General features: G+C 43.2%; 2 protein-coding genes across 6 annotated transcripts; both read left to right on the forward strand.

The window, feature by feature from the left end:
- Window positions 1–166: 166 nt before the first annotated feature.
- Window positions 167–16,711, forward strand: LOC106583355 (peroxisomal targeting signal 1 receptor). Of its 4 annotated transcripts, none has more exons than XM_082963256.1 (16): window positions 167–456; window positions 2,654–2,810; window positions 3,867–3,905; window positions 4,070–4,190; window positions 4,460–4,609; window positions 4,785–4,869; window positions 5,425–5,515; window positions 5,921–6,043; window positions 7,402–7,485; window positions 8,543–8,662; window positions 9,069–9,212; window positions 9,383–9,453; window positions 10,352–10,564; window positions 10,821–10,986; window positions 14,528–14,685; window positions 14,978–16,711. In XM_082963256.1, exons 2-16 carry the CDS (start codon window positions 2,697–2,699, stop codon window positions 15,228–15,230), a joined length of 1,932 nt encoding a protein of 643 aa, XP_082819382.1. In that variant the 5' UTR covers window positions 167–456; window positions 2,654–2,696; the 3' UTR covers window positions 15,231–16,711. The 4 variants fall into 4 exon arrangements, with proteins under 4 accessions (XP_082819382.1, XP_082819381.1, XP_082819385.1 ...); XM_082963255.1 differs by having other exon boundaries at window positions 258–590; XM_082963258.1 differs by having other exon boundaries at window positions 295–424.
- A 2,944-nt stretch (window positions 16,712–19,655) lies between these two features.
- On the forward strand, window positions 19,656–27,537 carry LOC106583386 (uncharacterized). 2 transcript variants are annotated; one of them, XM_014167511.3, is made up of 6 exons: window positions 19,656–19,786; window positions 20,142–20,296; window positions 24,285–24,405; window positions 25,172–26,086; window positions 26,174–26,253; window positions 27,175–27,537. In XM_014167511.3, the coding sequence occupies exons 2-6, from the start codon at window positions 20,159–20,161 to the stop codon at window positions 27,265–27,267; spliced, it is 1,347 nt and encodes a 448-aa protein (XP_014022986.1). In that variant the 5' UTR covers window positions 19,656–19,786; window positions 20,142–20,158; the 3' UTR covers window positions 27,268–27,537. The 2 variants fall into 2 exon arrangements, with proteins under 2 accessions (XP_014022986.1, XP_014022990.1); XM_014167515.3 differs by lacking the exon at window positions 19,656–19,786 and adding an exon at window positions 19,837–20,008.
- The last annotated feature ends 33 nt before the right edge of the window (window positions 27,538–27,570 follow it).

The raw sequence follows: 27,570 nt of genomic DNA on the forward strand, positions 1-27,570 counted from the left end.
AAAAGCCTACATATATCAGGAATAACCCGTTTGAGACAGAAAATGATGTTGCCAGAAAGCATACAAATTTGTTGGACTTTGCAATTCATTCATACCTTGCGCAATAATATACGCAAACCTTGCTTTCCCTTTACGTACTTCGCCCACATTCAATCAAGGTCAATTTTACGCCTCTTTCGTTACATTGTTTCACCAATGTAGCCAGGGATTGCACCTTAATCGAACATTATTAGAATGTTTCAATATTCTTTGGCATACATGGCAACACCGATTTGCAGCGTTTACACACGCACAAACTCGTTCTGCGCACATTCCGTATTGTCTGTCATTCAACGTCTACGTTGACGCTGTTCGAGAATACGCCTTGCAGGATTAGCTGTGCGTCTGTGTAGATTTTTGTGGGTCATGGGGGAAAGAGCAGGAGGTAAATAAAGAGACACGCGCTAATAAACACGGGTAAAGATTTACTTTCACACTCGGTAGCTTTGTTGGTTTCTTAATGTGCCAGCTATTTATTATTTTGTAAGTAGACAATTAGGAGAAGAGGATAGTAGAAAGGTAGGAAGGTCTACAGTCAGCAGTAGGTGGTGGTGAGTAGAACATTATGCTATCAGTCGAATAATGGTCTGTCACATTTTTGTAGCTAACTTGTTAGCATTTGGTCATCAACGTGCATTGTAGCAAACAGGTAGTTAGCCACGTAACTAGTTAGCGGTTAATATTTTACTGAATGTATTTTGCAAGCTCAACGCTCTCTGACTAACCATAATTAGCTAGCTACACCCACTAAACAATAGATACGTTAGCTAACTAACTAGGTAGCTAGCTAGCTGGCATACAGTACATATATTGTGTAAAGTCAATGTTTATCGTTACAGTGCTAGTTGGGAGGACATTAATTGATGTAATGTGGCTAAGACATGCCTCCCTCTTAACTTTTGTGCATGAACTATTGCCATGGTGTAGTAGGATGTGTGCAGTATAGTAGCTAGTTAATATAGTATATAGTATCTATAGTACCTACTGCTATCTGATGGCAATGGTTCGTTTTATGGTGCTCTTTGAATTCTCAACTGGTGGTTTTCAGGTAAAAGCATAGCAATGCTAACTTTGTTTTCAACACATGACAAAGCATCATACCTTCATCATAACATGTTCATGCACTCAGTCTCAACTTGAGAAGCCAACCTATATTTTACTGTAGAGCCAATATAGCTACAGCATGATGTCATACAGTGCCAAGTATGACACATAACAAGGAATTCCAACTAACTGAATTAAACCCCTGCACATTCACTCCATACATATTCATTAAGACTGTCTCTTCTATCCACAGTATTGCACATCACATGGAGCTGTGTGTGTGTGAGACAGTGTTTATTAAAATCTGTCTATAATCCTCTTACCAAGGCCCTAATCGTACAGCATCTGTTTGGGTCAGCGGAAAGAAATCCTTAAATCTAAACCCTAGTGTAGCTACTGGACCACCTGTGGACAGGGTACAGCGTTGTCTCCCCTTGTTTTTGGGCAAGATTACCTGCAGTTGTGTGTGTGATGCTGTTACTTCTTGAATTGTTGTAAAATGGTGGAAAGGGCTTAACTTCTCAGCTCCAGGGCTGACTGCGTTATAGAAATTGTCACAATTGTGTTTGTCTGAGAGGTTTAGTGAAGTTGAGTAGGCCATTATCTATGTACATCTGTTGTTGGCCTAGATAGTAGGTCTGCTATGTGAACAGCAGGTTCGTCTCTCCGACATTTGATTGCTGTGACACACTGTTGTGGGGGAGAGGACTGGATCAGGGAATATTACTATAGCTTTGCAGTAGAGGGAGTCGCATTGACTGTTGGTTGTCACCCTTGAATGTTTTTGTTCACTTAAAGGGCCAGGTGAGTATTTTAAAGAGTGAGTCAAAGACTGAAAAGCCAGTTGGAAGAGTGAAAGTGAAGCTCAAGGCTATTCTCACTCAGTCCTGTTGTGGAGCCATTCTTTGACTGCTTGCTACATTTTTTTGGTATCCTTGGAGGGCATCAGTCGTGTGTGTGTGTGTGTGTGTGTGTGTGTGTGTGTGTGTGTGTGTTAAAATCCAACAGATAGTCCTCTCCTAATCTAACATGCTCTATGAGTCATTGGGCACCCAGGATGAGATTTCAATTTGGCCTGGCTAGCCCTCTCATCCTCCAAATAGACCTCCATATATCTCAAACAGCTCTCTCCTGTTGCTTTGATTGATGTGAAAGGTTGAAAAGAGAGTGATGATGCACGTCCAAACACAGCACAGGAGCTGGAGAAAAGGATAGCCTAGCTGTAGTAGGAAGGTAAATGACTGCCCAACAGTGAGCGGAAATCCACGTTTTTTTCCTATGTTTTTCTTGATACCGGTACACCCTCTTTGTATTCAAATGGTTTATCCTGAGCTGTCTTGCATGGGACCATGAATGGTGTTGGTGCTGGTCTAGCTCTGCTTAATAGCTCACATGTTTTGTCTTGTTAGGCACCTCAACAAATGCAGAAAGAGTCTGCCACCCAGGCAGGATCCTGAATGAGATATTATCAAACTGAGTTAATTATGTGAAATGTTTGGAATGTTCAAATAATTCCATCCATCATCTAATGGCTAAATCAATGTTTTTATTAACTTCTTACTCTCTTCAGTTCTAAGGTGGTCTGATTGGATACGCCGCTGCCCGGTGTTGCCATGGCGATGCGGGAGCTGGTGGAGGGGGAGTGCGGGGGAGCCAATCCTCTCATGAAGCTGACGGGTCACATGACCCAGGAGGGAGGAGCTTGGAGGCACAGGTCAACGCCCACTGTGAGTAGTCACCTGTAGAAATTAGAATAAAGAATGTATGGAATATGTACTGTAATCCATGTTTTATGTTTTTTATATTATTAGTTTATTGACCATGTTGCATTGAGAGTTATTTTTCCTGGTCAATGGTGGGGCCCATCCAGGGCTCTAAATGTAACATTTTCATTGGTAATACTGGTGCTCCCAATTTAAAAACAAAAGTTAGGAGCACGACATGAAATTTATGAGCACCAGAACTGAGATTTTTAAAAATGATTGAGATACAGCCTATATGAATTCTATCTACTTTAAGCACATGTTGTGCCCTATAAAGTAATATGTAACACTGTAAAGACACTTTTTTTATTATAAAAGTTCAAATGAAATTACAAAGTCATTTGTGGAATATTAGGTTTCTACATTTCTACATTGCCTACCTGGTTAAATAAAGGTGAAATAAAATAAAATAAATAAATTGTGTAAAAACACTATTTTCCTATTGAGATTACATTTAAAATTGTACACTGTCTCTATAAAAACATCAGGTTTGTGATATCTATTATCTTTGATCTCCTGAAGAAGCTATGCATTTTCCTTTCTTTCTGTGCCCCCAAATGTTTGGCTATAGTTTTAGAATGGCCCCCAACATGGTTTCTGAATGTAAAATGTGGTCCCGGCGATTCGCTGTAGGAAGATAACAATGTTGCGCCTGTAATATGGGTCAGCTCTTTTGACTTGGTGAAGCCGTTTTAGCTGTAGTAGTGGAGCAACCATGACCTGATCGAATCTGCACTCGCTTTTTTCTCTTAGGCACTCTGAAACAACAGTACAGCGACGCCTTATTACAACAACTATTATCTGGGAGATTTCTTTCCTAGTCGCGTAGACCTCCCAAAATAAAACACAGAAAAACTTTGTCGCACTTTAGCCCTGGACCCATCTACTCATAATTGAACAAGTTCATACAACATAGTTTGTTTGGACCATACAACTTAGACAAGATACTGCAACGTAGTTGTACTATACCTTTCACAAATATATCTCACAGTATCACTTTCATCCCTCTTTTTCTCCTAGATTCCCCCTACACCCATTGAAATAGCAACAGAAGAAGAGGTCAGTCTCATATTACCTTCCCAGTCCTTTTGATTCGAACTGTTGTGCTTTGTCTACATATTCTAAAAAAGGAATATGAAAACGCATTCCATTCATGTGAGGTTTGTTAATCGTTATTGAATAGGCTAGCGTTTGATGACCTCTTCTGCATGTGTGTGTCCCAGTTGGTGAATGAGTTCATGCAGCAGGCGCCTCCACGGCCCCCTCACAGCTTCGACATGGGCCAGTTACTGGAGGAAATGCAGCAGATTGATCAGCAGAGCTACAGACAGGCTCCACAGAGAGGTACACACACAGCAGTAATAGAATACCTTATTATACTCTCCAACGCAGCAGAAGCAACACTATTAAAGATTTGCGGTGTGCCTGTCCAGCTGCCCGGCAGCACTTCCATATTGTTACCCCACAGGTTTTGGAACATATGTTGACACTTCAAGAAACCTTTTTATTAAGTTTTCCTGTACCTTCCATCCAAGTACTTAAACTGAAAAACACACTTTCTTTTACCAACGTGTGAAGAAAACAACACCCGTTCCCTCCTGTCCTGTCCGTAGCTCCGGGTGTGGCCGCGTTGGCCCTGTCTGGTGATTGGACTTCTGAGTTTCTGTCGGGAGCGGATGCCGCCGCCGCCTCATCAGGGCAGGCGGGACTTGGAGACCCGGCCGATGCTGATTGGACCAGAGAGTTCATCACCGATGGCACAGGTACATTTGTTGGAATGTCAATGGTAGGCACAATTGCCAACCATTTGTTTGAACGTACTTTGTGGCCAAAACTTCTAACACGTAGAGAAATAATCTGTATCTTACTCTCTTTCCCTTTCTTGCCTCTTTCTCTTCTCTTTCTCTCGCTCTCTCTCTCTCTCTCTCTCTCTCTCAGATCCCGGGCGTTGGGCAGAGGAGTATCTGGAGCAATCGGAGGAGAAGCTATGGCTCGGAGACCTGGGAGAGAGGGAGCAAGAATGGTAATAATGGAGAGACAGAGAAAAAGAGGAGAGCAAGGGACACGTAGATAGATACAGCGACAGTCGGCGAGACCGTGAGATTGTTCCAGAGAAGATGGTGCCATTGTGATGTTGAGCCGCTAAGTGTGTCTTAAAGTCCTTGACGTCGTCCTCTCAGAACTCTTTGTTGTTGCATTCACTTTATAAGGGCTTTGGCCGTAACACAGCCTTGTGCTAGTGAATGGAAGTCATTGCATAACTCTAAGTCAAGAAAGAAAATGATAGCCAGTAAATCCTGCACACAGGCTTTTAGTTTGTGTATGTAATGCGTTGACCCCATAAGTAGCAGTCATTTAATTAGGTATTCAAAAGTGTCTTTTGATTCCATCCTTATTGGATATGTATTGTGAAAAGAGACAATGCATTTCAATTCCAATATATTTACAAGGATACAGTGTGATTATGTAAAATGTACATGGTCTCTTTAACCCACTTGTTCTTTAAAATGATCACTGTTTGAGACTTAGTTAGCTGTTTAAATTAACCCTTTGATGTTAATGTTTGTAAATCCAATAGGACGAAAGAGTACCTACCAGGAGACGAACTGAAGCAAACAGCCAATGAGCTGGTCGCAAAGGTCAATGACCCCAAGTTACAGAACACTGAGGTGTGTGTGTTATTTCCGTGTCGCGTGTGTTTCATACCTTTTTCTACATATCTATCCCCATACCCTTTCCCCATTCTTTGCCCATAGAAGTAATGTAGCTTTGCAATAACAGGATCATTGTAGTTGTAGCCGTTTCTTTTGAATTGTTCAGTAAGACCCGCTTCTTTGTAGTCAATTAGACATCAAAATGTTTTATGGGAAAGCATTTTGCTGTGATGGACCGTAGAAGCATAGTGACTCTTTACAACCTGGTCTTCAGAACTGTTTGTGTGGTATCCAAGTCCTCTGTCATTATTTGGGATTTGGCTAAAGCACAAACTGATTTAATGACCAATCTAGGTCCATAAGCCATTAGTCATAATGGATATTGTGTCATTGTTATGTTGTTGTTGTGTTGCACTGTAGTTCCTGCGGTTCATTAGGCAGATTGGTGAGGGCAGTGTCACAGTGGAGGACAGAGCAGGCAAACAGCACACAGATAGAGCTCAGGCCAAGGAGGCTCAGAACTGGGCCTCCAACCTCAACCAGGTAGGACCCAACTTCCATTGAAGACACAAGGGGAAGGGTGCAACTGTCAACCTACAGGGAGCCATCTTGGCTCAAGCGTCCTCATTTTGTGCCTCATGACCCCCCACATCCCAGTATTTGGTGCAGACCCCTGCAATTGTTACTAACTACATAACCAAGTGATGGCCATTAACTTTTCTGTATGTGAGCCTTGCACTAGGCTGTACAATGTATAATTTGGAAATGGTATGTGTAGAAATCATTTATTGTGGAAAAGAGAGCATTGTCCTTTCAATACATGTGATTTCTATCTGCCAACTTCTGCCAATGAAAATCATCATAGCTGTTCCCGTCTTGAATCAGACTTCCAGTTCCCCTTATCAAGTGAAGTCGTATGTTTTTAACAGGCTTGTGGCAAATAATTTTTCTATTCCGGTAGGGGAATGAAAAATAATAATAGGCATTTTTGTATTGTTTTCACCATGAGTTGAATTCCAAGTCACTTCCTGAATTAGACCCCAGCCCTGGTGTATGTAGTCTTAGGAGTTCTCATGGTTGCCCTTTTTAACTGTGACATCTACTTTTCCCCCTTTGACCCTGCCGTGAACTCTTGGCTTTCCCCTCCTTCGATTAACAACCCCCATTAATTTGTACCAAATCAAAACTCCTCCGTCCTCACCCCTCCCAAAACAAAAACCCAACGCCTCACACCTGCGACAAAACAATCACGCCTCCCCCCGTTCTCCGCTCCCTGGTTGCCATAGTTCCTGGAGGAGACTGGGGGAGGGACTTTACCCTTGACAACCCAAGAGTGGGATCAGAAGATTGCCAAAGCTAAGGCTAAACAGGCACATCAATGGGCTTCTGTCGTCAAGCAGGTAGGACCCCTGACGCAATGGCAACACTGCCCAGTGGCTCCGCAACTGGCTTTCTGTCAAGAAAGTTGCGTTGAGCTGATTATCATTTTTCATCAGCCTTTTTTGCGGTAGTTGGATGGCTGTTTTTAGTGGCAGAATGTTGTGCCCCCTGTAGTTTTTCCCGTAGTTCTTAGCACTTTGTAAACCCAAGGAAGATGCATTGTTTTTGCTGATTAAACTTGCATTTAGATTATAGCGACTACTTTTAGAGAAGAAGTAAAAATGACCTGCACTAAAGGTGTGTAAATTCTAGGGGAGAAAGGGAGTGGGAGAATGGGTGTGGTTCTCTGTGTTTTGCTTCTTCCCATTCCTTTATCTTGTCTTCCTCTCATCCTTCTTCCCCATCTTTTTCTGCTTCTCCTTTACTGTCACAACCTCAACGTCCCACTTTAAGTGTTGTTATAGAGTTATGGACAACTTGGTGTCCACATCTGCAATTGCTACCTCTTCCTTCCTGTTCAGGTCTCAGTGGAGTCAGCGGAATCATGGGTAGATGAGTTCGCCACTGCAGGTCCAGATTTCCAGCAAGCTAAAGCTGCTGTGGAGGTAAGAGATGCAGGACAATACGATAGGAAAGATAACAGAATAATTATCATAAACGTCTTTTTAAACATCTAAATTGTATCTATCAAGAATAATTCCAGCCTATGCCCAAATCATTATTATGCCCTAATCTTCACATGACTGGGCAAGGGTGCAGCCATGGGTAGGCCTGGGAGGGCATAGGCCCACCCACTTGGGAGCCAGACCCACCCACTGGGGAGCCAGGCCCAGCCAATCAGAAGGGCTTCTATTACAAACAGAAATACTCCTCATCACTCACTCAGACGATCCCGCAGGTGAAGAAGCCGGATGTGGAGATCCAAGGCTGGAGTGGTTACGCATGGTCTGCGGTTGTGAGGCCGGTTGGACGCACTGCCAAATTCTCTAAAATGACGTTGGAGAAGGCTTATGGTAGAGAAATGAACATTCAGTTATCTGGTGACTGCTCTGGTGGACATACCTGCAGTCAGCATGCCAATTGCACACTCCCTCAACTTGAGACATCTGTCGGGTTGTGACAAAACTGCACATTTTAGAGTGGCCTTTTATTTTCCCCAGCACAAGGTGCACCTGTGTAATGTTCATGCTGTTTAATCAGCTTCTTGATAAGCCACACCTGTCAGGTGGATGGATTATCTTGGCAAAGGAGGGAGACATGCTCACTAACAGGGATGTAAACACATTTTTGCACAACATTTAAAATAAATAAGCGTATGGAAAGGTTCTGGGATCTTTTATTTCAGCTCAAGAAACTTGGGACCAACACTTCATGTTGTGTTTATATTTGTGTTCAGTAAATATTAAGCTCTTTACATATACTATATTGCACTAATGCCATTGCACATTTTTACTTCACACATCAGGTAATTACACTGGCCTAAAGTACACTGTATATAGAACCTTTATCAAAGTTCACATTGGCCCTTGGGCATCCCCTAAAAATAGTGGTTTGGACCAATGTTAATGTTAGAGGGATTCCCACAGCAACTGGTATTATGGTGATGCCCAGCACCTCCATTTGACCCCTGAGTTTGACATTGTGACTGTTCCTCTGTATCAGAGCGACGTGGACTTCTGGGAGAAGCTGCAGCAGGAGTGGGAGGAGATGGCCAAGAGAGACGCAGAAAGTCACCCCTGGCTCTCTGATTTTGACCAGATGCTCAGCAGCTCCTACGACAAGGTACTTGACAGCTTCCTCTTTACTCTGGTCTAAAAAAAAATGATCCCATGGCACTTATCGTAAGAGTAGGGGTTTTAACCCCGGTGTCCATGGCCGCCTAATCATCCCCAGCTTCCAACTGGCTCATTCATCCCACCTCCTCTCCCCTCTAACTCTTCCCCAGGTTGTTGCTGTAATTGAGAAAGTGTTCTCAGTCAACTTACCTGGTTAAAATAAGGGTTTGTTTTTAGTTAAGGATAAGTTTTGCCTTTCTGATCACAATGAGTAAGTTCAGCATTCCTACCTGTCCAGGCAAAAAAAATCTGCGTTGTCTTGTCTGTTAAGTTGCTGTTCATGATTTAACTCTCTCTCTCTTTCTTCCTCCCTTTCTTTCTCTTTCCCTCCCTCGCTCTCTCACCCCATCCAGGGGTACCAGTTTGAGGAGGACAACCCGTACATGTCCCACCAGGACCCCCTTGCTGAGGGGGTGAGGAGGATGGAGGCAGGGGACATCCCTGGGGCCGTGCGCCTGTTTGAGAGTGCCGTACAGAGAGAACCAGACAACCAGCTGGTGAGACACTCATTAATTACTAATTAATAACTCAAATATAATATTAACTCAAGGTGAAATTATTTCTGGCTAACAAGTGCTGGCGACTAAGGGGGTTCTTTCCTACCCTGCTAGCATTAGGTGGGTAAAGAGAACTAAGCACACTCACAATTTTTTCCCCGCTTCTTTAGGCATGGCAATATCTGGGAACCTGTCAGGCAGAGAACGAACAAGAGTTTGCAGCCATCAGTGCCCTCCGCAGGTAAAGAGATGGAATAGCAGCCTCACTGACTGGAGAGAAGTCCCATGTGTGTCCCAAGTGGCACCCTATTCCCTATATATGTCACCCATAGGGCTCTGGACAAAAGTAGTGCACTATATAGAGCAGGGTTGTCAAACTCATTTTGATCTGGGGGCTGCATTCTGTCTTCAACAAGGTCCAGAGAGCCACACTGAAAATGTGTTATTCCCTTGCTGTCAAAATGTGCAAAAACATTTCCACTTTTTTTATGCTCCCTGATTTTAGCTTTTGTTTCAGTGATTGTTAGCAAGCTGGACAGGGGTGAGGAAATTGTATATATGTAGGTCCATTTTATATACTGAACAAATATATAAATGCAACAATTTCAACAGTTTTATGAGTTACAGTTCATATAAGGAAATCAGTCAATTGAAATAAATTCATTAGGCCCTAGTCTATGGATTTCACATGAAATGGTTGGTTACTATGTGTTATTTCATAGTTTTGATGTCTCCACTTTTTTATTCTACAATATAGAAAATAGTAAAAATAAAGAAAAACCCTTGAATGAGTAGGTGTTAAACCACCCATGAGCTGCATTGAATTGGCTTGTATGTTTGACACACCTGATATAGAGAATAAGGGTTCCTTTTGGGACGTAGCTCCTGTGTGACATTAAGAGTATGTCATGAGGTATGTACTTATTTGCTTTATGAATACATGTTTTATGTGTGGCTTGAATACAAAGATGCTATGATAAGCATGAACTTGGGTGCAAAATAGGAAGTCCTTGAAGTTACATGACGCCTGTGATAACTTGTTGCCTTACTGTTGGCTGACAACATTTTCTCGGGTTCTCTCACCTTTCTCTCTCTTTTTTCTCTCTGTCTCTTGCGCTCTCTTCTTCTCTCGCCGTTAGATGCATAGAGTTGAAGAAGGACAACCTGACCGCTCTGATGGCACTGGCTGTCAGTTTCACCAACGAATCGCTGCACAGGCAGGCCTGTGAGACCCTTCGCGATTGGCTGAGGCACAACCCCGCGTACCGGCCAGTCCTGGAGCAGAGTGAACGGGAGCGAGAGAAGGACGGAGGGACCAGAGAGCGGGAGAGATTTGGCTCACTGCTGCCAGAGTGAGTGGACCTTTTTCATTGTGTACAAATGTTGTGTGCATGTATATTCAAAATAATACTTAGAACTCCTAATTAATATAATACCAAATGAAATGCTAAATATGCAATACAGGACGTTCTTCTGTATTTTCTCATGTTTTATATGTTACGAAAACATGGATTCTATCTCTTGGCTTAAAATATTACAATTGTTAAATCTTCTCCCTCCTCCTTTTTCCCCATCTCTGTGCCTCCCTCCTTCCTCCCCCACTCTCAGATCTTTGTTTACAGAAGTGCAGTCCCTGTTCCTCAGTGCGGCGAACTCTGACCCCGCCCGTGTCGACCCCCAGCTACAGTGTGGCCTGGGAGTCCTCTTCAATCTGAGCGGGGAGTATGACAAGGCTGTGGATTGTTTCACAGCGGCCCTCTCTGTCACACCACAGGTACACTTCACAGCAGTAACTCTTACCAATCTGTGGTTCATGTGTGTTTGGAGAATAGACACACTTGATTATGATTTGCTTAATTTTATTTAAACAGCATAAAGTTGATGCATTCAAACGTGTTCGAATACATGCATCCTTCCTTGCTTGCTTCCTTGAAGTAATTTCTGATCTGTATGCTAATCGTTACCTGAAAGCAATTGGCTCCATCCCATTGTAAAAAATCTTGTGATCCACCTTTTATTTTATTTTCAGACGGTGGGTTACAGGTACAAAAACAAAGAAATGCATACAAAGATAACCCCTTCCCATCCAGCAACCGAAGTTGCCTATCAGTCCCCCTCCCACCTATCCATCGCCTGAGTCACCCCTTACATTCCCGCCAATCCCCCCCCAGCCCTATCCCAAGACGACCAGAGACCCCCTCCTCCGTATCACCCTTTCCCTGTGGGCCTGAAAGCAAAGGAAGTAACAAAAGTTAAAATATATATATATTAGTTTGTATGTGTGGGGCTTTAGCTGAGATTGTTCTTTAGAGAGTCAAGTATATTTGTCCAGGCCTCAATTGTTCCTTGACTTGCACCATTCATTCTCGCTGTCGATAATTCTGTTATAACTTCTAATAGTAACTTTATCCACTTGTTAAATGCGAGAGAGTGAGGTGGTTGCCATCTTTAAGCCAACATTTGTTTCGCAGCAGTGCTGCCTGCCAGCAGTAATCTTCTCTGACTGATTGAGATATTCAAGGGGCTATCATCGTTAAGTAACATAATGAATGCAAAGCATTGAATATTTAAATTCGGAAGCATTTAATTGCAGGGCACTCCCACATCATATGCAGAAATATGCCTACCTGATTTAGGGGATACAGTTGGGAGTTGGGGCCAAATTCATCGTAAAATGTTTTCTTGGTGTTAAATACAGTCTGTGAACAAACTTAAAATGTATAAATGGATGGTTCAGATTATGGGATGCCAAGGTCATATTTTTCCATATTCTGTTCCAGTTAAAGTGTTGTTCAGATTCAATTAGATCTGTGGACCATACCTCATTGTTTTAATCATAGACTGTCAAATACTTGAAGGAAGGAGGGAGACCGGGGGAATGCATTTTTACGTATTCCAAAAGGGTCTATTACTTTCCTCCTCTTCAAACGGTATGTCCACCCCCCCCTTTTATTTTATTTCCCTATTCATACTTTTTTTCTCTCTGAAACTACCCCTCCCTAGTCACATGTAGCATTTACCCCCCTCTGCTTCTGTGATTGTCCTTCCTTTTTCACAGACACTAACTACCCCCTCTTGAACTATTTTACTCAGCTCACCTTTTGTGGCAATGGACAGATGTACTCTCTCTTTCTCACTCTTGTCTTTGCCAGCTGTGCTGGGGGGGTCTGAGGTGGGCTGTTCTCCCTCATCCAGACAGCTGTCTCGCTCCTCCTTCAGCTCTCTGGGTCTTGTTCAGGGGGTATTGTTGTGCTGGTCTGTTGTCTGGGTCTTTGCTGTCTCGAGTGTTCTGAACAGCTCCTTGAGCTGCGCCAGCTTCATCTCCAGCTTGGTGCATTTCCTCCTCGGATCAATGCAGGAGCAGTGCATTTGTAGGACCTGGGTTTGCTCAGGGCTAGGGTAGGGACACTCCTCTTGGGGCTGCTCATCTATGGGGTGGGGATGTGGTCCAAGGCTGAGCTTCTTATGCTGTGCACTCTCTTTGATCTTGTAGAAGTCCTGCTACAAATGGTTTGAGGCTGCCCTGCACCAATACTGTTCCAGATTTGTACAGGTTGACATGACCTTTGTCAGGGTCTTGGTTGTCCATTATTCTTAGTTTGCTCCCTTTGCTCATACCCTCTTAACTTCTATGGGCTAGGTGGGACGTTAGCGTCCCACTCTATTCAACAGCCAGTGGAATCACGTGGCGCGAAATACAAATACCTCAAAAATGCAATAATTTCAATATTTCAAACATACGACTATTTTACACCATTTGAAAGATAAGACTCTCGTTAATCTAACCACATTGTCCGATTTCAAAAAGGCTTTACAACGAAAGCAAAACATTAGATTATGTTAGGAGAGTACATAGACACAAATAACCACACAGCCATTTTTCAAGCAAGCATATATGTCACAAAAACCAAAACCACAGCTAAATGCAGCACTAACCTTTGATGATCTTCATCAGATGACACTCCTAGGACATTATGTTATACAATACATGCATGTTTTGTTCAATCAAGTTCATATTTATATAAAAAAAACTGCTTTTTACATTAGCATGTGATGTTCAGAACTAGCATTCCCGCCGAAAACTTCCGGTGAATTTACTAAATTACTCATGCTAAACGTTGACAAAATACATAATTATTTTAAGAATTATAGATGCAGAACTCCTTTATGCAATTGCTATGTCAGATTTTAAAATCGTTTTTCAGGCGAAAGCACATTTTGCAATATTCTGAGTACATAGCTCAGCCATCACGGCTAGCTAATTTGACACCCGCCAAGTTCGGCGCAACCTAAACTCAGAATTACTATTAGAAAAATTGGATTACCTTTGCTGTTCTTCGTCAGAATGCACTCCCAGGACTGCTACATCCACAACAAATGTTGTTTTTGTTCCAAATAATCCATAGTTATGTGCAAATACCCCTGTTTTGTTCGTGTGTTCAGGTCACTATCCAAAGGGTAACGCGGGAGCGCATTTCGAGACAAAAAAATTCAAACTGTTCCATTACCGTACTTGGAAGCATGTCAAACGCTGTTTAAAATCAATTTTTATTGTATTTTTCTCGTAAAATAGCGATAATATTCCAACCGGACAATACTGTATTCATTCAAAGAGGGAAAGAAAAAATGGCGTGGTCTCGTGAATGCGTATTTCCATTCCCTTTGTCCTCAGGCAGACCACTGACAAACTGAGTTACTATACTTTGCCCAGAGACAGGAGATGCCCTTTCTTAACGCTTTAGAGAGCCAATGGAAGCCTTAGAAAGTGCAACATAACCCCACGGATACTGTAGTTTCGATAGACAAGCAAAAGGAGAACTACAAAATCGCAGACAGGCCACTTCCTACTTGGAATCTTCTCAGGTTTTTGCCTGCCATATGAGTTCTGTTATACTCACAGACACCATTCAAACAGTTTTAGAAACGTTAGAGTGTTTTCTATCCAAATCTACTAATAATATGCATATTCTCGTTTCTGGGCAAGAGTAGTAACCAGTTTAAATCGGGCACGTTTTTTTATCCGGCCGTGAAAATACTGCCCCCTAGCCCAGACAGGTTAACAGAAGGGTAGTGTGCTCTTACAGCACTGTGCCATGCAAGGGGATGGTCTGTGAGGAAAATTAAGTGTATGATCATCGGTTTGTAAGAGTCAGCAAGTAAGTAAGTAGGTTTGTCCAAAATCAAGGTGTATGTTATCATTTTTAAATTTGGTGTTTACGTAATGCAGAGGGTAGTTTTCTGTATAAGTCTGCGTGAGAAACTCAATGTATCCAACACTAATTCAGGAGCTCATGACCTCTCTGTCTCCCTCTCAGGACTACCTGCTGTGGAATAAACTGGGTGCTACCCTGGCCAATGGAAGCCGCTCAGAGGAGGCTGTTGCCGCCTACAGGAGGGCGCTGGAACTGCAGCCAGGCTTCATCCGCAGTCGGTACAACCTGGGAATCAGCTGTGTCAACCTAGGAGCCCACAGGTGAGAGGGAGAGCCTTTTGTGGCCAGAGATACAAAATGTTGCAAGAACAACATTCACGCAATATGTTTTTTTATTTTTATAATATTCCATCAAAACCACTTAAAACACTGCACGTTCTTATGTTCGTCAAAGGTAAGTTGTAGATTCAGGTCATACCAGGGGTAGAAATTTTGACTTTATATAATGTAATGACTTTGTTCACAATAAAATTATTTTTGCCTTAATACAAATCTATTGAATGCACCACAATGACAATTTCAAGTTGGCCCCTGTTCTCTTCCTGGTTTACAGAGAGGCCGTGGAGCACTTCCTGGAAGCCCTGTCCCTGCAGCGCCAGGCGTCAGGGGAGGGCGAGACGGTCAGTGCCAGCCGGGCCCCAGGGGGCGCCGCAGCCACCATGATGTCCGACAACATCTGGTCTACCCTGCGCATGGCCTTAAGCATGATGGGAGAGAGCTCGCTATACGCGGCGGCCGACCGGCGAGACCTCGACACGCTGCTCTCCTACTTCTGTCAGAGGGAGGGGGAAGCGGGGGGGGAATGAAGGCGTGGGAGGCCCGAGGGGGGGAGAGGGGCAGGAGGAGAGTTGATAATGTGTGAGTGCGCACTTAGGGGAGGAAGGTGTCTGGGAGAGGTAGAGAGAGTAAAGGAGGAGAGCGAGAGGTTGTGTCCACAAACAACCCCCTAGCCCTAACCCTGTAGGCACTTCATATAAACCTGAAATGATTGGATAAGTATAAAAAACATGGAAGTAGCTCCATTTGTTTAATTTCTGCCATCTTGCTTATAACTACCAGGGTGGGGGTCGGTTTACTTCCTGAATTTAAATGGAACTGACACCAACCCTGATACCTATCCAATCCTTTCAGGAGAGTAGGACGAAAGGGAGGAGAGGTGAGAAGGACATTTTGATGTGTCTTAGCAACCAAGGGAAATGCACAGTATACACCAGGTGTATTGAATACATACTATTTCCTCCCCTGATTACTCTGACATAGCCTGGTTGCCAGTTGGTTCCTACTTTTTTCATTATCATGTTTGACACAAAGCAGAAACAGACTGGCACCCAGGCTAGTTCCCAGATGTCTGGTTAGTTACCCTCTGTCCTCAGCAACTGGTGGGGATGTTCTTGTGTTCCTCATAATCAGAGGCATCGTCATGCCTATTGAAACAGGAGTCACGTGACTCCCTTAGTTTCATTCAGCCCTATGAACCACGGGATGTAATACATTGGATACTAGTGAAAAGTTTGCACCTTATGTTTTCCAGAGGGAATAAAACACAGACGTGGTAGAGCAAAAGATCAAGTTGAGATGAATGTTCCTGTAATCTAAAGAAAAGATAGGATCTTGTTTGTTTGGAGGATCTTTGTTTTTCCTTTTTTATTCCCCCTTGAAAATATGAAGTTCAAATGTTGTAAAGCTGGCTTACTGATTCCGAATCAATTGCTGAAGGTAAAAAGAGACCATTACAGTAATATAGATATCTGGCTTTGGAGCAGGGGTGCTGAACTCCGGTCCTTGAGGAGCCACAGTGTCTTTTTTTTCTCTCATTATTTTAGAGAATGAATTATACTTGTACTCAGTCCAATCTATGACATATAAATCAATGAAGTACTCGAGAGAAATTAAAGACTGCTGACGTGAGTTGTACACACGTCATATTCACTAGTAGTAACCCAATGGAAGCATACGGGGAGGGACCTACCTGAATTTGTCCGATAAGAAACGCTTGTTTTCATTTTCTGTTGCTACGGTGTGCAAGAATGAATATGACTCGGCTTTGGACAGAGGATGACATATAGGTGATGGTATACCGAAAGAGGTGTCTTTGCACTTCTTCCCACCCTCAACCCTTCTTTCTTCAGACAAATGCCCTTGTTGTAAAATAATTAGCTTAACTGTAAAATAATGCTTTTTTTGCCATATTGTCTGTAATATAATTATTGTACTGTTTTCAAAATAGTTAACCATACTGTAATGATTATTAATATGATATTCAGCAATAAAGCTCTGACTCCAAAAATGCTCTCTCATTGATTAGGCCTACTTTTCATGTTTGAAAGGGTATTATTTCCCATATTTGTATTTTCCTTGGCCAGTTGCAGACCTAAAAAGACCTAGGATTAGGCTGCTTTTACAGCACGAAAAAGCAAATGGTCAATGCAGTTAGTTTATTCATCCAAGAGTATCTGCTACAGGGACTACTTTAAATTGCACATATCCAGCTCTTTCTCTGAATAGTAAGTAGCATACTACAAGTGGACAAGTACTTGTAAGTACAAAGGGGTTTAGGTGGGGCATGTACATTCACATACGTATTCACAAGGAAAGTATTCAGCTTTCAAATGCACTATATATACAAAGTATGTGGACACCCTTTCAAATTAGTGGATTTGGCTATTTAAGCCACACCCGTTGCTGACCGGTGTATAAAGTCGAGCACACAGCGATGCAATCGCCATAGACAAACATTGGCAGTGGAATGGCCTTACTGAAGAGCTCAGTGACTTTCAACATGGCACCATCATAGGATGCCACCTTTCCAACAAGTCAGTTTGTCAAATTTCAGCCCTGCTAGACCTGCCCCGGTCAACTGTAAGTGCTGTTATTATGAAGTGGAAATGTCTAGGAGCAACAATGGCTCAGCAAGGAAGTGGTAGGCCACACAAGCTCATAGAACTGGACCACCGAGTGCTGAAGCGCGTAATGTGTAAAAATCGCCTGTCCTCGGTTGCAACACTCACTACTTAGTTCCAAACTGCCTCAGGAAGCAACGTCAGCACGAACTGTTTGTCGGTAGCTTCGTGAAATGGGTCTCCATGGCCGAGCAGCTGTACACAAGCCTAAGATCACTGTGTGTAATGCCAAGCGTCGGCTGGAGTGACGTAAACATCGCCACCATTGGACTATGGAGCAGAAGAAACACATTCTCTGGAGTGATGAATCACGCTTCCCCATCTGGCAGTCCATCAGACGAATCTGGGTTTGATGGATGCCAAGAGAACGCTACCTGCCCCAATGCATAGTGCCAACTGTAAAGTTTGGTGGAGGAGGAACCATGGTCTGGGAATGATTTTCATGGTTTCAGGCTAGGCCCCTTAGTGAAAGGAAATCTTTACGCTACAGCATACAATGACATTCTAGACAATTCTGTGCTTCCAACTTTGTGGCAACAGTTTGGGGGTGGCCCTTTCCTGTTTCAGCATGACAATGCCCCCATGGAAAAAGCGAGGTCCATAAAGAAATGGTTTGTCAAGATCGGTGTGGAAGAACTTTACTGGCCTGCACAGAGCCCTGACCTCAACCCCATCGAACACCTTTGGGATGAATTGGAATGACGATTGCGAGCCATGTCTAATCGCCCAACATCAGTGCCCGACCTCACTAATGCTCTTGTGGCTGAATGGAAGCAAGTCCCTGCAGCAATGTTCCAACATCTAGTGGAAAGCCTACTCAGAAGAGTGGAGGCTGTTATAGCATCAAAGGGGAACCAACTCCATATTAATGCCCATGATTTTGTAATGAGATGTTCGAAGAGCAGGTGTCCACATACTTTTGGTCATGTAGTGTATGTTGCATTGCCCAACATTTGACTATTACCAAACAAAAAAAATCAGGTTCAAATGTATGCCTGCGATTTCTATCTACCAATGAAAAGTCATAGTGGGAGGACCACACAACATATCATCGTGTGAGTCGATATGATTGTTATATCAACATTTGCTCATAAAGGCGTTTACACCACCATTTCAAGATCCCACCATGTCAAACTAAGAAAGTATCTGTCAGCAGCAAATGCATGTATAAAATTGTATCGAAACTCCTGTTTCTGTCACAGCTGTCTTTATCTTTTTTTATTCGGTATGACTTTACAATACTCACATAAAAGCTGTGGATGAAAACGTGGTTATTGACAGTATTTCCCTAATTTTCTTGGCCAGTTGCTGTAGAGTAGACCCAAATAGGACAAAAATAACCAGGATTAAGCTGCTTTTACAGCACAAAACAGCAAATGGTAAATGCAGTTTCTAGTATCTGCTGCAAGGTCTACTTTGTATATAACTTCATGGGTTTATATACATCATTGAACTTGACTTATCTATAGGTTTTGCACAGATACAGTATTTTGCTATGGGCTCTTTCTATGGGTATAGCACAGCCAAACATGTTCCTTCACATTCGTATTCCCATTCACGAGATAAGAATGCGGCTTTCAAATAACGTTGCACTCAGTGTTGCCAACTAATATTCAGGGTAAGTTGCTAGAGGCAGGTTGATTTGTTGCTAAAAGTTGCTAAATTACGTTGTGATGTCATTGCGTGATAACGTAAAACTACGTCATTACGTAGAATACACAATAACATTACTCAAATTGACTGGCCATCTCGGCCAAAAATATGATTTGACATTTGTTCAGGTACAGACTCACACTCTTTTCTGTACAATTTTGATTGAGACATGTTGATTGATGTTGTAAGTTCTGTTCAAGATCAAACATTCGTGACCAACTATATTCATTGGGTTTGGCTCGTCGAACCCGTACTACTGTTGATGCAGTGCTGCTGGCCTGAGCGCCTGCTGTTGACGTCACTCACAATGCACGTGTGTTGTGACTGAGTGTGTGACAGAGAAAGTCGTTTTTGTGTCATTTAGACGGAGAATGCGTGCATTTTAGCATTTGAGTCACTTTTCAAAAGTTGCTAAAAGTTCCAAATAAATGTTTAAAAGTAGCTAAATTTGTTGCTAGGTGCTGTTTGAAAAGAAAGTTGCCAAGGTAGTCTGAAAAGTTGCTAAATCTAGCAACAAAATAGCTAAATTGGCATCACTGGTTGCACTGCACAACATTCAAGAGGCTGAAATTCAAATCCGCACTGCATGGTCAGATCTTGTGTAGGTTTTAAACTTGTTTTCAGTAGCAAACCACGCCCATTTTAGAGATCGTTGGTACAATCAGCCAATCTCTGTTGGGAAGGCGGTGGTACCAACGTCACTGATTGGCTGGTTTGAAAATAACTGGATGCACGCTTTTCGCAATTTAAATCCTCATGTTTTGCTTCGAAAAAGTGAAAGGATACTCACTTCAAGCTAAACGTTTAAGGTAAGTCATTGTTGGCAAAAAGCTACTTTATTACCTAGCAGATTCATGTGACTTGCATACAAATAATCGAAGAGCAAGAACCTTATTTTGTAGCTCGCTTCAAGATAACTTTGTTAAACTGAGTTTAGCCATCCGCAGACTTTAGTTTAGTTAACGTGACTTGTTAGTTTGAGCAAGTTTGCCGAACCAATCGAACTTTTTTTTTAGCTATCCACAATAATTGTAAATTGCCTAATGAATGATTTTATTAATTGTATCTGGCTTCAAAAACAAGAACACGTTAACTATTTAGCTAGATAAAGCGAGTTTGTTTTCTAACGTAAACTTTTGTCTAACTTCTGTCTCCGGACATTAGGCATCTACTGAATCGTCATGGGATCCAGCGAGAGTAAGGTTGCTGTGGCCTCAACGCCCAAACATGACCACAGCCATCGCATCAAACACGACCGTCTCTCTCAACTTGTCGACCCACGGTCTCCATCTGTAGCCATTGACCGCACACCTATTCAGGTAACGGTAGCTGACAAGGGCCAGCATTTTGATTTGAAAATAGTTTATTATTTAATTTATACTTCTTAACTCATGCATTTGCATTTAATTTGAATACTCTCATCATGTGTAATTGTTCTGTTTACTGTATCTGTATTGTATGTATATTGTGTCAGTTCCTGTCTAGTGTTTAACTTGCAGCACCATTTCACCAAGTCAGCTTTTTGACAACTGTGACACTGGTAGGGATTAACTGAGCTGGTCTTGGGGTCATTGATAAGTCATTGTCTCAACGCAGCCTTGAAATTATGATTTGGATGGACTCTGTCATTCCTGTATGCCAAATACAAATGTGATTCACATTTTCAAACAGTCCATTTAGAATTTCCAACGAGGCTATACATTTGGCTGATTGTTTTTCTCTCGCCTGACTACTGTAATTTCCAGACTATTGAGCGCACCTGAATATAAGCCGCACCCACTGAATTAAAAAATATATATTATTTTGTACATAAATAAGCCGCACATGTCTATATAATGTGATGAGAACTACATTGATTTGGGGTTCACTTTTATTTTGAGAGTTGTGCCTTTCCTCAGCCACGGTGTGTTATAGTACTTCTGCACATATCTCACAAATCGATGAAACCTTCACTCTTGTGCGGACATTTAGAAAAGAACCGTGCCAATTAGAAAAATAAGCCACGGGGGCTTTTTGAGCGAGAATTAAGACAACTTAATGAGCTACCGAGTGACTTGGACAGGCAAGCCCCATACTATTGTGGAGGACTTAATTCTTCCTGCTGCTACGGATATGGCTAGGACAATGCTGGGGGAAAAGACCAAAAACTATACAGACAATCGCTTCATCAAACAACACTGTTTCACGTCACATCAGCGACATGGCAGGAGCTGTTTTGAAACAATTACTGCTTCGCATACAAGCCAGTGAATTCTATGCGTTACAGCTGGATGAGTCAACAGGCGTGGCGGGCCTGGCACAGCCCCTGGTATGTCCCTTATGTTTATGGGGGGTCAATTAAGGAAGACCTCTTTTGGAAACCAGGACAACAGAGAATATTTTTAAAGTACTGAACAGCTTTCAAATCGAATCAAAATGTATTAGTCACATGCGCCGTATACAACATTTCACTCTATACCTTATACATCGTATAACCAGCCAGCTGTATGTTGATATTGTCGTCGTTCAGCCACGACTCCGTGAGCATGTTCGTTTTTCATGTCCCATTGGTAGTTTAATTTTCCACGTAACTTGTCTTTTTTGTCCAAAAGTTGCACGTTTGCAAGTGGGGGTTTATTCGATCGCCTACAACTTCTCAGAAGCCTGACCTTCGGCCTCTCTTTCTCCACCTCCTTTGTGACGTCAAATGGACTTTGGTGGTCAAGATGTGTTGGTATCTGTACTGATGGCGCAAAAGCCATGACAGCGAGACATAGTGGAGTGGTAACACGCATGCAAGCAAATTCTCCCGACGCCACTTGGGTACACTGCAGCATCCACCGAGCGGCTCTTGCTGCTAAGGGAATGCCTGACCGACTGAAAGATGTTTTTGACACTACAGTGAAAATGGTGAAGTTTGTTAAAGCAAGGCCCCTGAACTCTCGTGTATTTACTGCATTATGCAATGATATGGGCAGCGACCATGTAATGCTTTTACAACATACAGAAAGAAGTGCGCTGGTTATCAAGGTGCAAAGTATTGACACATTTTTTTTTTTTGAATTGACGAGCTTAAAGTTTTATTTACCGACCATAATTTTCACTTGTCTGACCGCTTGCATGATGAGTTTCTCACACGACTGGCCGATCTGGGTGATGTTTTTTCCCGCCTGAATGATCTGAATCAAGGATTACAGGGACTCCCTGCAACTATATTCTATGTGCTGGACAAAATTGAGGCTATGATTAAGAAGTTGGTGCGCTTTGTCTGCATTAACAAGGACAACACACAGGTCTTTCTATCATTGTATGAATTTTTTATGTGTGTGCAAATGAACTCAAGCTTACTGACAATGTCAAATGTGATATAGCGAACCACCTGAGTGAGCTGGGTGCACAATTACGCAGGTACTTTCCCGAAACGGACGACACAAACAACTGGATTTGTTATCCCTTTCATGCCCTGCCTCCAGTCCACTTACTGATATCTGAACAAGGGAGCCTCATTGAAATTGTAAGAAGCGGTTCTGTGAAAATTGAATTTAATCAGAAGCCACTGCCAGATTTTTGGAATGGGCTGCGCTCAGAGTATCCTGCTTTGGCAAGTTGCGCTGTTAAGACACTGATGCCCTTTGCAACCACGTACCTATGTGAGAGTGGATTCTCAGCCCTCACTAGCATAACCTAAATACAGGCACAGACTGTTTGTGGAAAATGATTTAAGACAGACTCTCTCCAATACAACCCAACATTGCAGCGTTATGTGCATCCTTTCAAGCACACCCTTCTCATTAACCTGCAGTGAGTTATTCACCATTTTTGTTAACCAAATAAGGTTTTATATGTAAGATGGCTAAAGAGCAAAATTATGTATTATTAATTGTGCCCAGGTCCTAGAGCTCTGTCACAACACGGCTTGTGGGAAGTGACAAACTCACACACATTTATTAAACTTAAGAATGAATCGTGTGTGTGTGGCAGGCTTACAATGATGGCAAAAAAACAACATTTGAGAGTGCGGCTGACCCTGGTGCTAGAGGAGGTAGGCAGCTGGAGGTTGAATGTTTGAAGGGGTAAGGGACTATAAAACGTTTGGGAACCACTGCTGTAGAGCATCTTCTGTTTCCAGAAGGTGTCGACATTATCTATCTATAAAAGTGATTCCAACAGAGCTACAGTAACCTTTTAGCCAGGCATGTAATGCCAGTAGCCTGCTGAGTCTTTCACGCCTGCTTTTTAAAAAAATCTTTCAGTACTAGAATCAGTTCCTTTTTTAAAATCAGTTTTCAGATGTTCTGAATTAGCCCTCCAGATGTTTCACCCCACATGGACTACGACAGCGTCAGCTCCCGGCATCGGTCGGAAGCAGCCTTGTAATGTCCTGTATTCGTGCTCCAGGACGGCACAGGGTTTTTGCCCCGGGAACCAAAATATTTCTAAAATTAAGATGCCGACGATGACCGCTGGTGCAATGGCTAAGGAGGTCCAGCTGTTCTTTCGCCTCGAGTGGTTTCGCAAACCACTCAAGGGCGGTGGGGCCCGATGGACCCGAGCCAGCTGTAGTATCCATCGTGGATGATGAATGGGCTGGAGTCTCAGGCTGTCTGAGGGTGGCAGCTCTGAGGATCTGAGCCCGAGGTAGAAGCCACCGGAGACGAAGACCAAACAGAGGGCCGAGGCGCAGGTACCTCCGGCTCTGATCTCTAATCAGAAGCCCCTAGCGAAGATGGTGCCGGAACCTCTGTATCCAGGGCGGCGACGCCGTTTCTGCTCTTTGTCCGGGCTTAACAGAGAAGGGCATTCCCCAAACTGTTGCCACAAAGTTGGAAGCACAGAATTGTCTAGAATGTCATTGTATGCAGTAGTGGTAAGATTTCGCTTCGCTGGAACTAAGGGACCTAGCCCGAACCATTAAAAAACAGCCCCAGACCATTATTCGTCCTTCACCAAACTTTACAGTTGGCACTATGCATTGGGGCCGGTAGCGTCTGCCAAGCCCAGATTCTTAAGTTGGACTGCCAGATGGTATCAGTTGAATCATATTTTACCGTGTGTGTGTGTAATGCGTGTCTGTTTGTCCCGTCAAACGTTTGGACACCTACTCATTCCAGGGTTTTTCTCAATTTTTACTACTTTCTACGTTGTAGAATAATCGTGAAGACACAACTTTTGAAATAACACATATGGAATCATGTAATAACCAAAAAGTGTTACACAAATCAATATTTTTTTTTTAAATATTTGAGTTTCTTCAAAGTAGCCACCCTTTGCCTTGACAGCTTTGTGCATGCATACATCGTGTAACAAGAATGTCTTCATCTATTTCAGGTGGGTGGAACTGTCTCCTGTGTCCCAGTTGTGGTGGAGAGTGACTGCTCCATTCTAGCCAGCGACCCTCGGTCATCCTCAGTCGGTGTCACCCGCACCCCAATGAAGGACTCAACGAGAGGTAACTATCTTACCCAAGTGGCAAAAGCTATCCAGTCAAGCACTGGAAGAAGGCCTAGGGTTGATTTTTGGGTTTGGTTAGAATTATTTATTTTAACAGGGAGTCCTGCTGAGACCAGATCTCTTTCTCAGATGATTCCTAAATGCATCAGAATAACACCAACCGGGTTTGACATGGGGATGGCATCCAGTTTCTTTGACTGTAGAAACAGCATTAAGGCGTCTGCATACTAGGTTCGATTTGTTCCTAGCAGCACTCAGCTAGGTGATGTGAACATCTCTGCCTCGCATACTCCCTTTAAAAAAATGTACATCTTCGCTTGAAAAACTAGACTGCGATAGTACTGTTTGTCCCTTTTTGAGATACAATAACTAGTATAAACTTCCTCAATAGTCAGAATGAATCTTAAGAACTCAAATTTGTAATAAATGTTGATATTTTTGCAGAGGATCTTAGTCACGCAATTTTACATCTAACAGATGTTTGGTGCAGTATTTCTCAATGAAACAAAGGGCTAGATTGAATGGGCTCGCTGGTCGGATATGTAGTTTGGAGTTAAGATGGCGTGTCGCCTTGTTAATGTCCAAAGTGGAAGTCTCTTTCCATTTCCCCTGACCCGGAACATTGTCGTTGGGGACTCAGCAGAGGCTCCCCCTGCCCTAAACTGTAGATGCAGCATTGCCCTTTCAGTACATTTTCAAAAATCTTTTTGTCAGTTATTTTATTTTAAACTTTTGATTTTTTTTTTTGTTTTTTGTTCCTCCAGTGACAGTTGGCTCCTTCGCCCGTTGCCTCGACATGCTCCTCCACGGTGACTCTGTAGAACTAGTTGCCCCTGTGCCCTTTAACAAGTTTCCCAACCTCAACGTGGAGGAGGCAGTGGTGGAGGAAGAGTTGGGCTCCAGTGAGCCCGTTCTCTCTCCTCAGCCATCGCAGGTCTCAGGTGACATGATCCAGCCCTCTCCCCAGAGCGTGACTAGTCATACGCTTCTCATCCAGAGCCCCTTCGTTCTCGTGGGGGAGGCCCAGATAGAAGTCAAAGCCGATTTCACTCTGGAGGAAGCCGAAGAGGCCGAAGAGTCTTCACTACACAAGCGCCTGAGTATGAGCTTGATCACCTGCCAAGATGGTGTCACCCCATCACCGACCTTCGCCGAGGTGCACTACGACAGCCCTGCGTCGCGTCTCCCTGAAAACGCTGCTGCTGAACTCCACAAGGACGAACCTGACCACGCGTATGCCCTTCCCTCATTCACCTCTGACCCTGCACAACCTCTGACCCCTATGGCTGAACCATCCATCCCCACCGTTACAGACTTCACTGAAGTCACTGTTGCTACGGAGATGCCTAAAGTGGAGGTCCCAACACCAGTGGAGGAGCCAGTGATGCCCGTCAAACAAGAGTCACCTGTTGTACCATCCACCACAACCACTGGCCCCAGCGTGAGCCAGCAGCAGCCCCAAGCCACTGGGATCCGCTGCCCCACATTCGACACCAAGAGCCCCAGTCAAATGGTGTTCAAGCCCCAGTGGCTAGGGAAGGGCTTCGGGGCCACAGGGGTGAGGGCCAGAGGGAGAGGAGGCAAGGGGGGTTTGTCCACTTCACCACTCTCCGTCCAGGTTGGAAACAAGAATGCACCCAACGAGAACAAGGGGCAGTCAGTCAAACCGAAGCAGAGAGGTACGTGGGTGTTTCATTTCTTGCAGAATTTCCTGTGATTTTTACATTTTTGTTTTAAAACGCTTTCTCTCCGCTCCCATGTGGCAGACAAGGCACTCATGGCTGAAGGCCGCTCCCCTCTGCAGATGCTCAAGGAGACCAACTCCCCCCGGGAGCAAGCTACGCAGGTATATAGATGGTGTACACTAGGGCTGTGACAGTCATGGTATTTCAGATGGTTATTGGTCACCCATTCAAGTCAACGATGGCATAATGGTTGGACTGGCGGCCGTTGTGAGGTCGTCACTATCTGGGAAAGCGGTAAAGCCGAAAAACCTGTATTCAAAAATGTCTTATTTTTAACCCAACCTTAGCCACACTGCTTACTTTAAGCCTAAACCAAAACTTTAATTAAGACCAAAAAGCTACGTTTTGACTTTGCCACTGGCCCAACTAGTGGGAACCCCATTGCGAGTGTACCCATCAATATGTGATTTGTTGATTCAACTCGACTGACATAACAAAAAATACATTCAATTAAATGGTGACATCTGTTAACATTAATTTGAATGATCATTCTACATTACATGGAAATTATTGCATCACAATACCAGGCAGCCGTTGCACATGTACCAATGGGTTTACCAGTCAAATTGCCAGGATCAGAGGTTGCAAGCCCATTCCATGTGTGCTACAAGGCCTTGCTGAAAGGAGCAGAGTTTCATCACGTTGTAAAGAGTCCATGTTACTGCTGAAACTGACTCGACTGCCCAGCAGTCCCGTCTTCAGTCAGCTGTCTGTTCCACAGTGATACAAATAAATGGTTTTTGAAGAGACACCAATTATATTTTCATGACTGTCTTCATCCATAAGTCTGTTATACGGTAATTGTGCCAGCCCTAATGTACACACTATTCCCTCAGATGCAAGTACATGTGCAGTTCCCTATCTCACTCTTGCCATCTCATTCGTTCATTTCTGCACACACTAAAGCCTAAGGAACAGGATTGATCTATTTGGTGGGTCAGAGGAAAAGGAACAATCGCATCTGCTTTTAAACCTGTGGTCTAACTGAAAGCTTCTGTCTCTCTTCCCTCCCTGCCCATCAGATGAAGCTGAAGGTGTCCACCCCAGACAGACAGAGGCTGGGTCAGATGGACCGGGGAGTCCTGACTGTGTCCATGGACAAGGAGAACAGATAGACGGACGCTGCAGAAGAACATGCACAAACACTAACTGGCCAATGTACAGAACTTTGCCATCTTTCTAAAAACAAGTCTTTTTAAGTGTACAGCTTTCTTTTTTCCCCGTGACTTATTCAAACTGCTAACAAATTATCATTAGTGTACGTTGCTTTTGGAAGTGTCATCGATATGATTGGTCTGACTGTTTCTTTGCATTTATTTCAAATGTCCATATCAGTGTTTTTGCTATCCTGTCCTTTATGTAAATAAATTTGCTTTAAATCCTAATCTGTTTTTTTTAATGCTCTTAACTGGAAAACA

This window comes from Salmo salar, chromosome 02, assembly GCF_965601325.2.
Source record: "Salmo salar chromosome 02, fSalSal1, whole genome shotgun sequence".
In the NCBI taxonomy this organism is placed as follows: domain Eukaryota; kingdom Metazoa; phylum Chordata; class Actinopteri; order Salmoniformes; family Salmonidae; genus Salmo; species Salmo salar.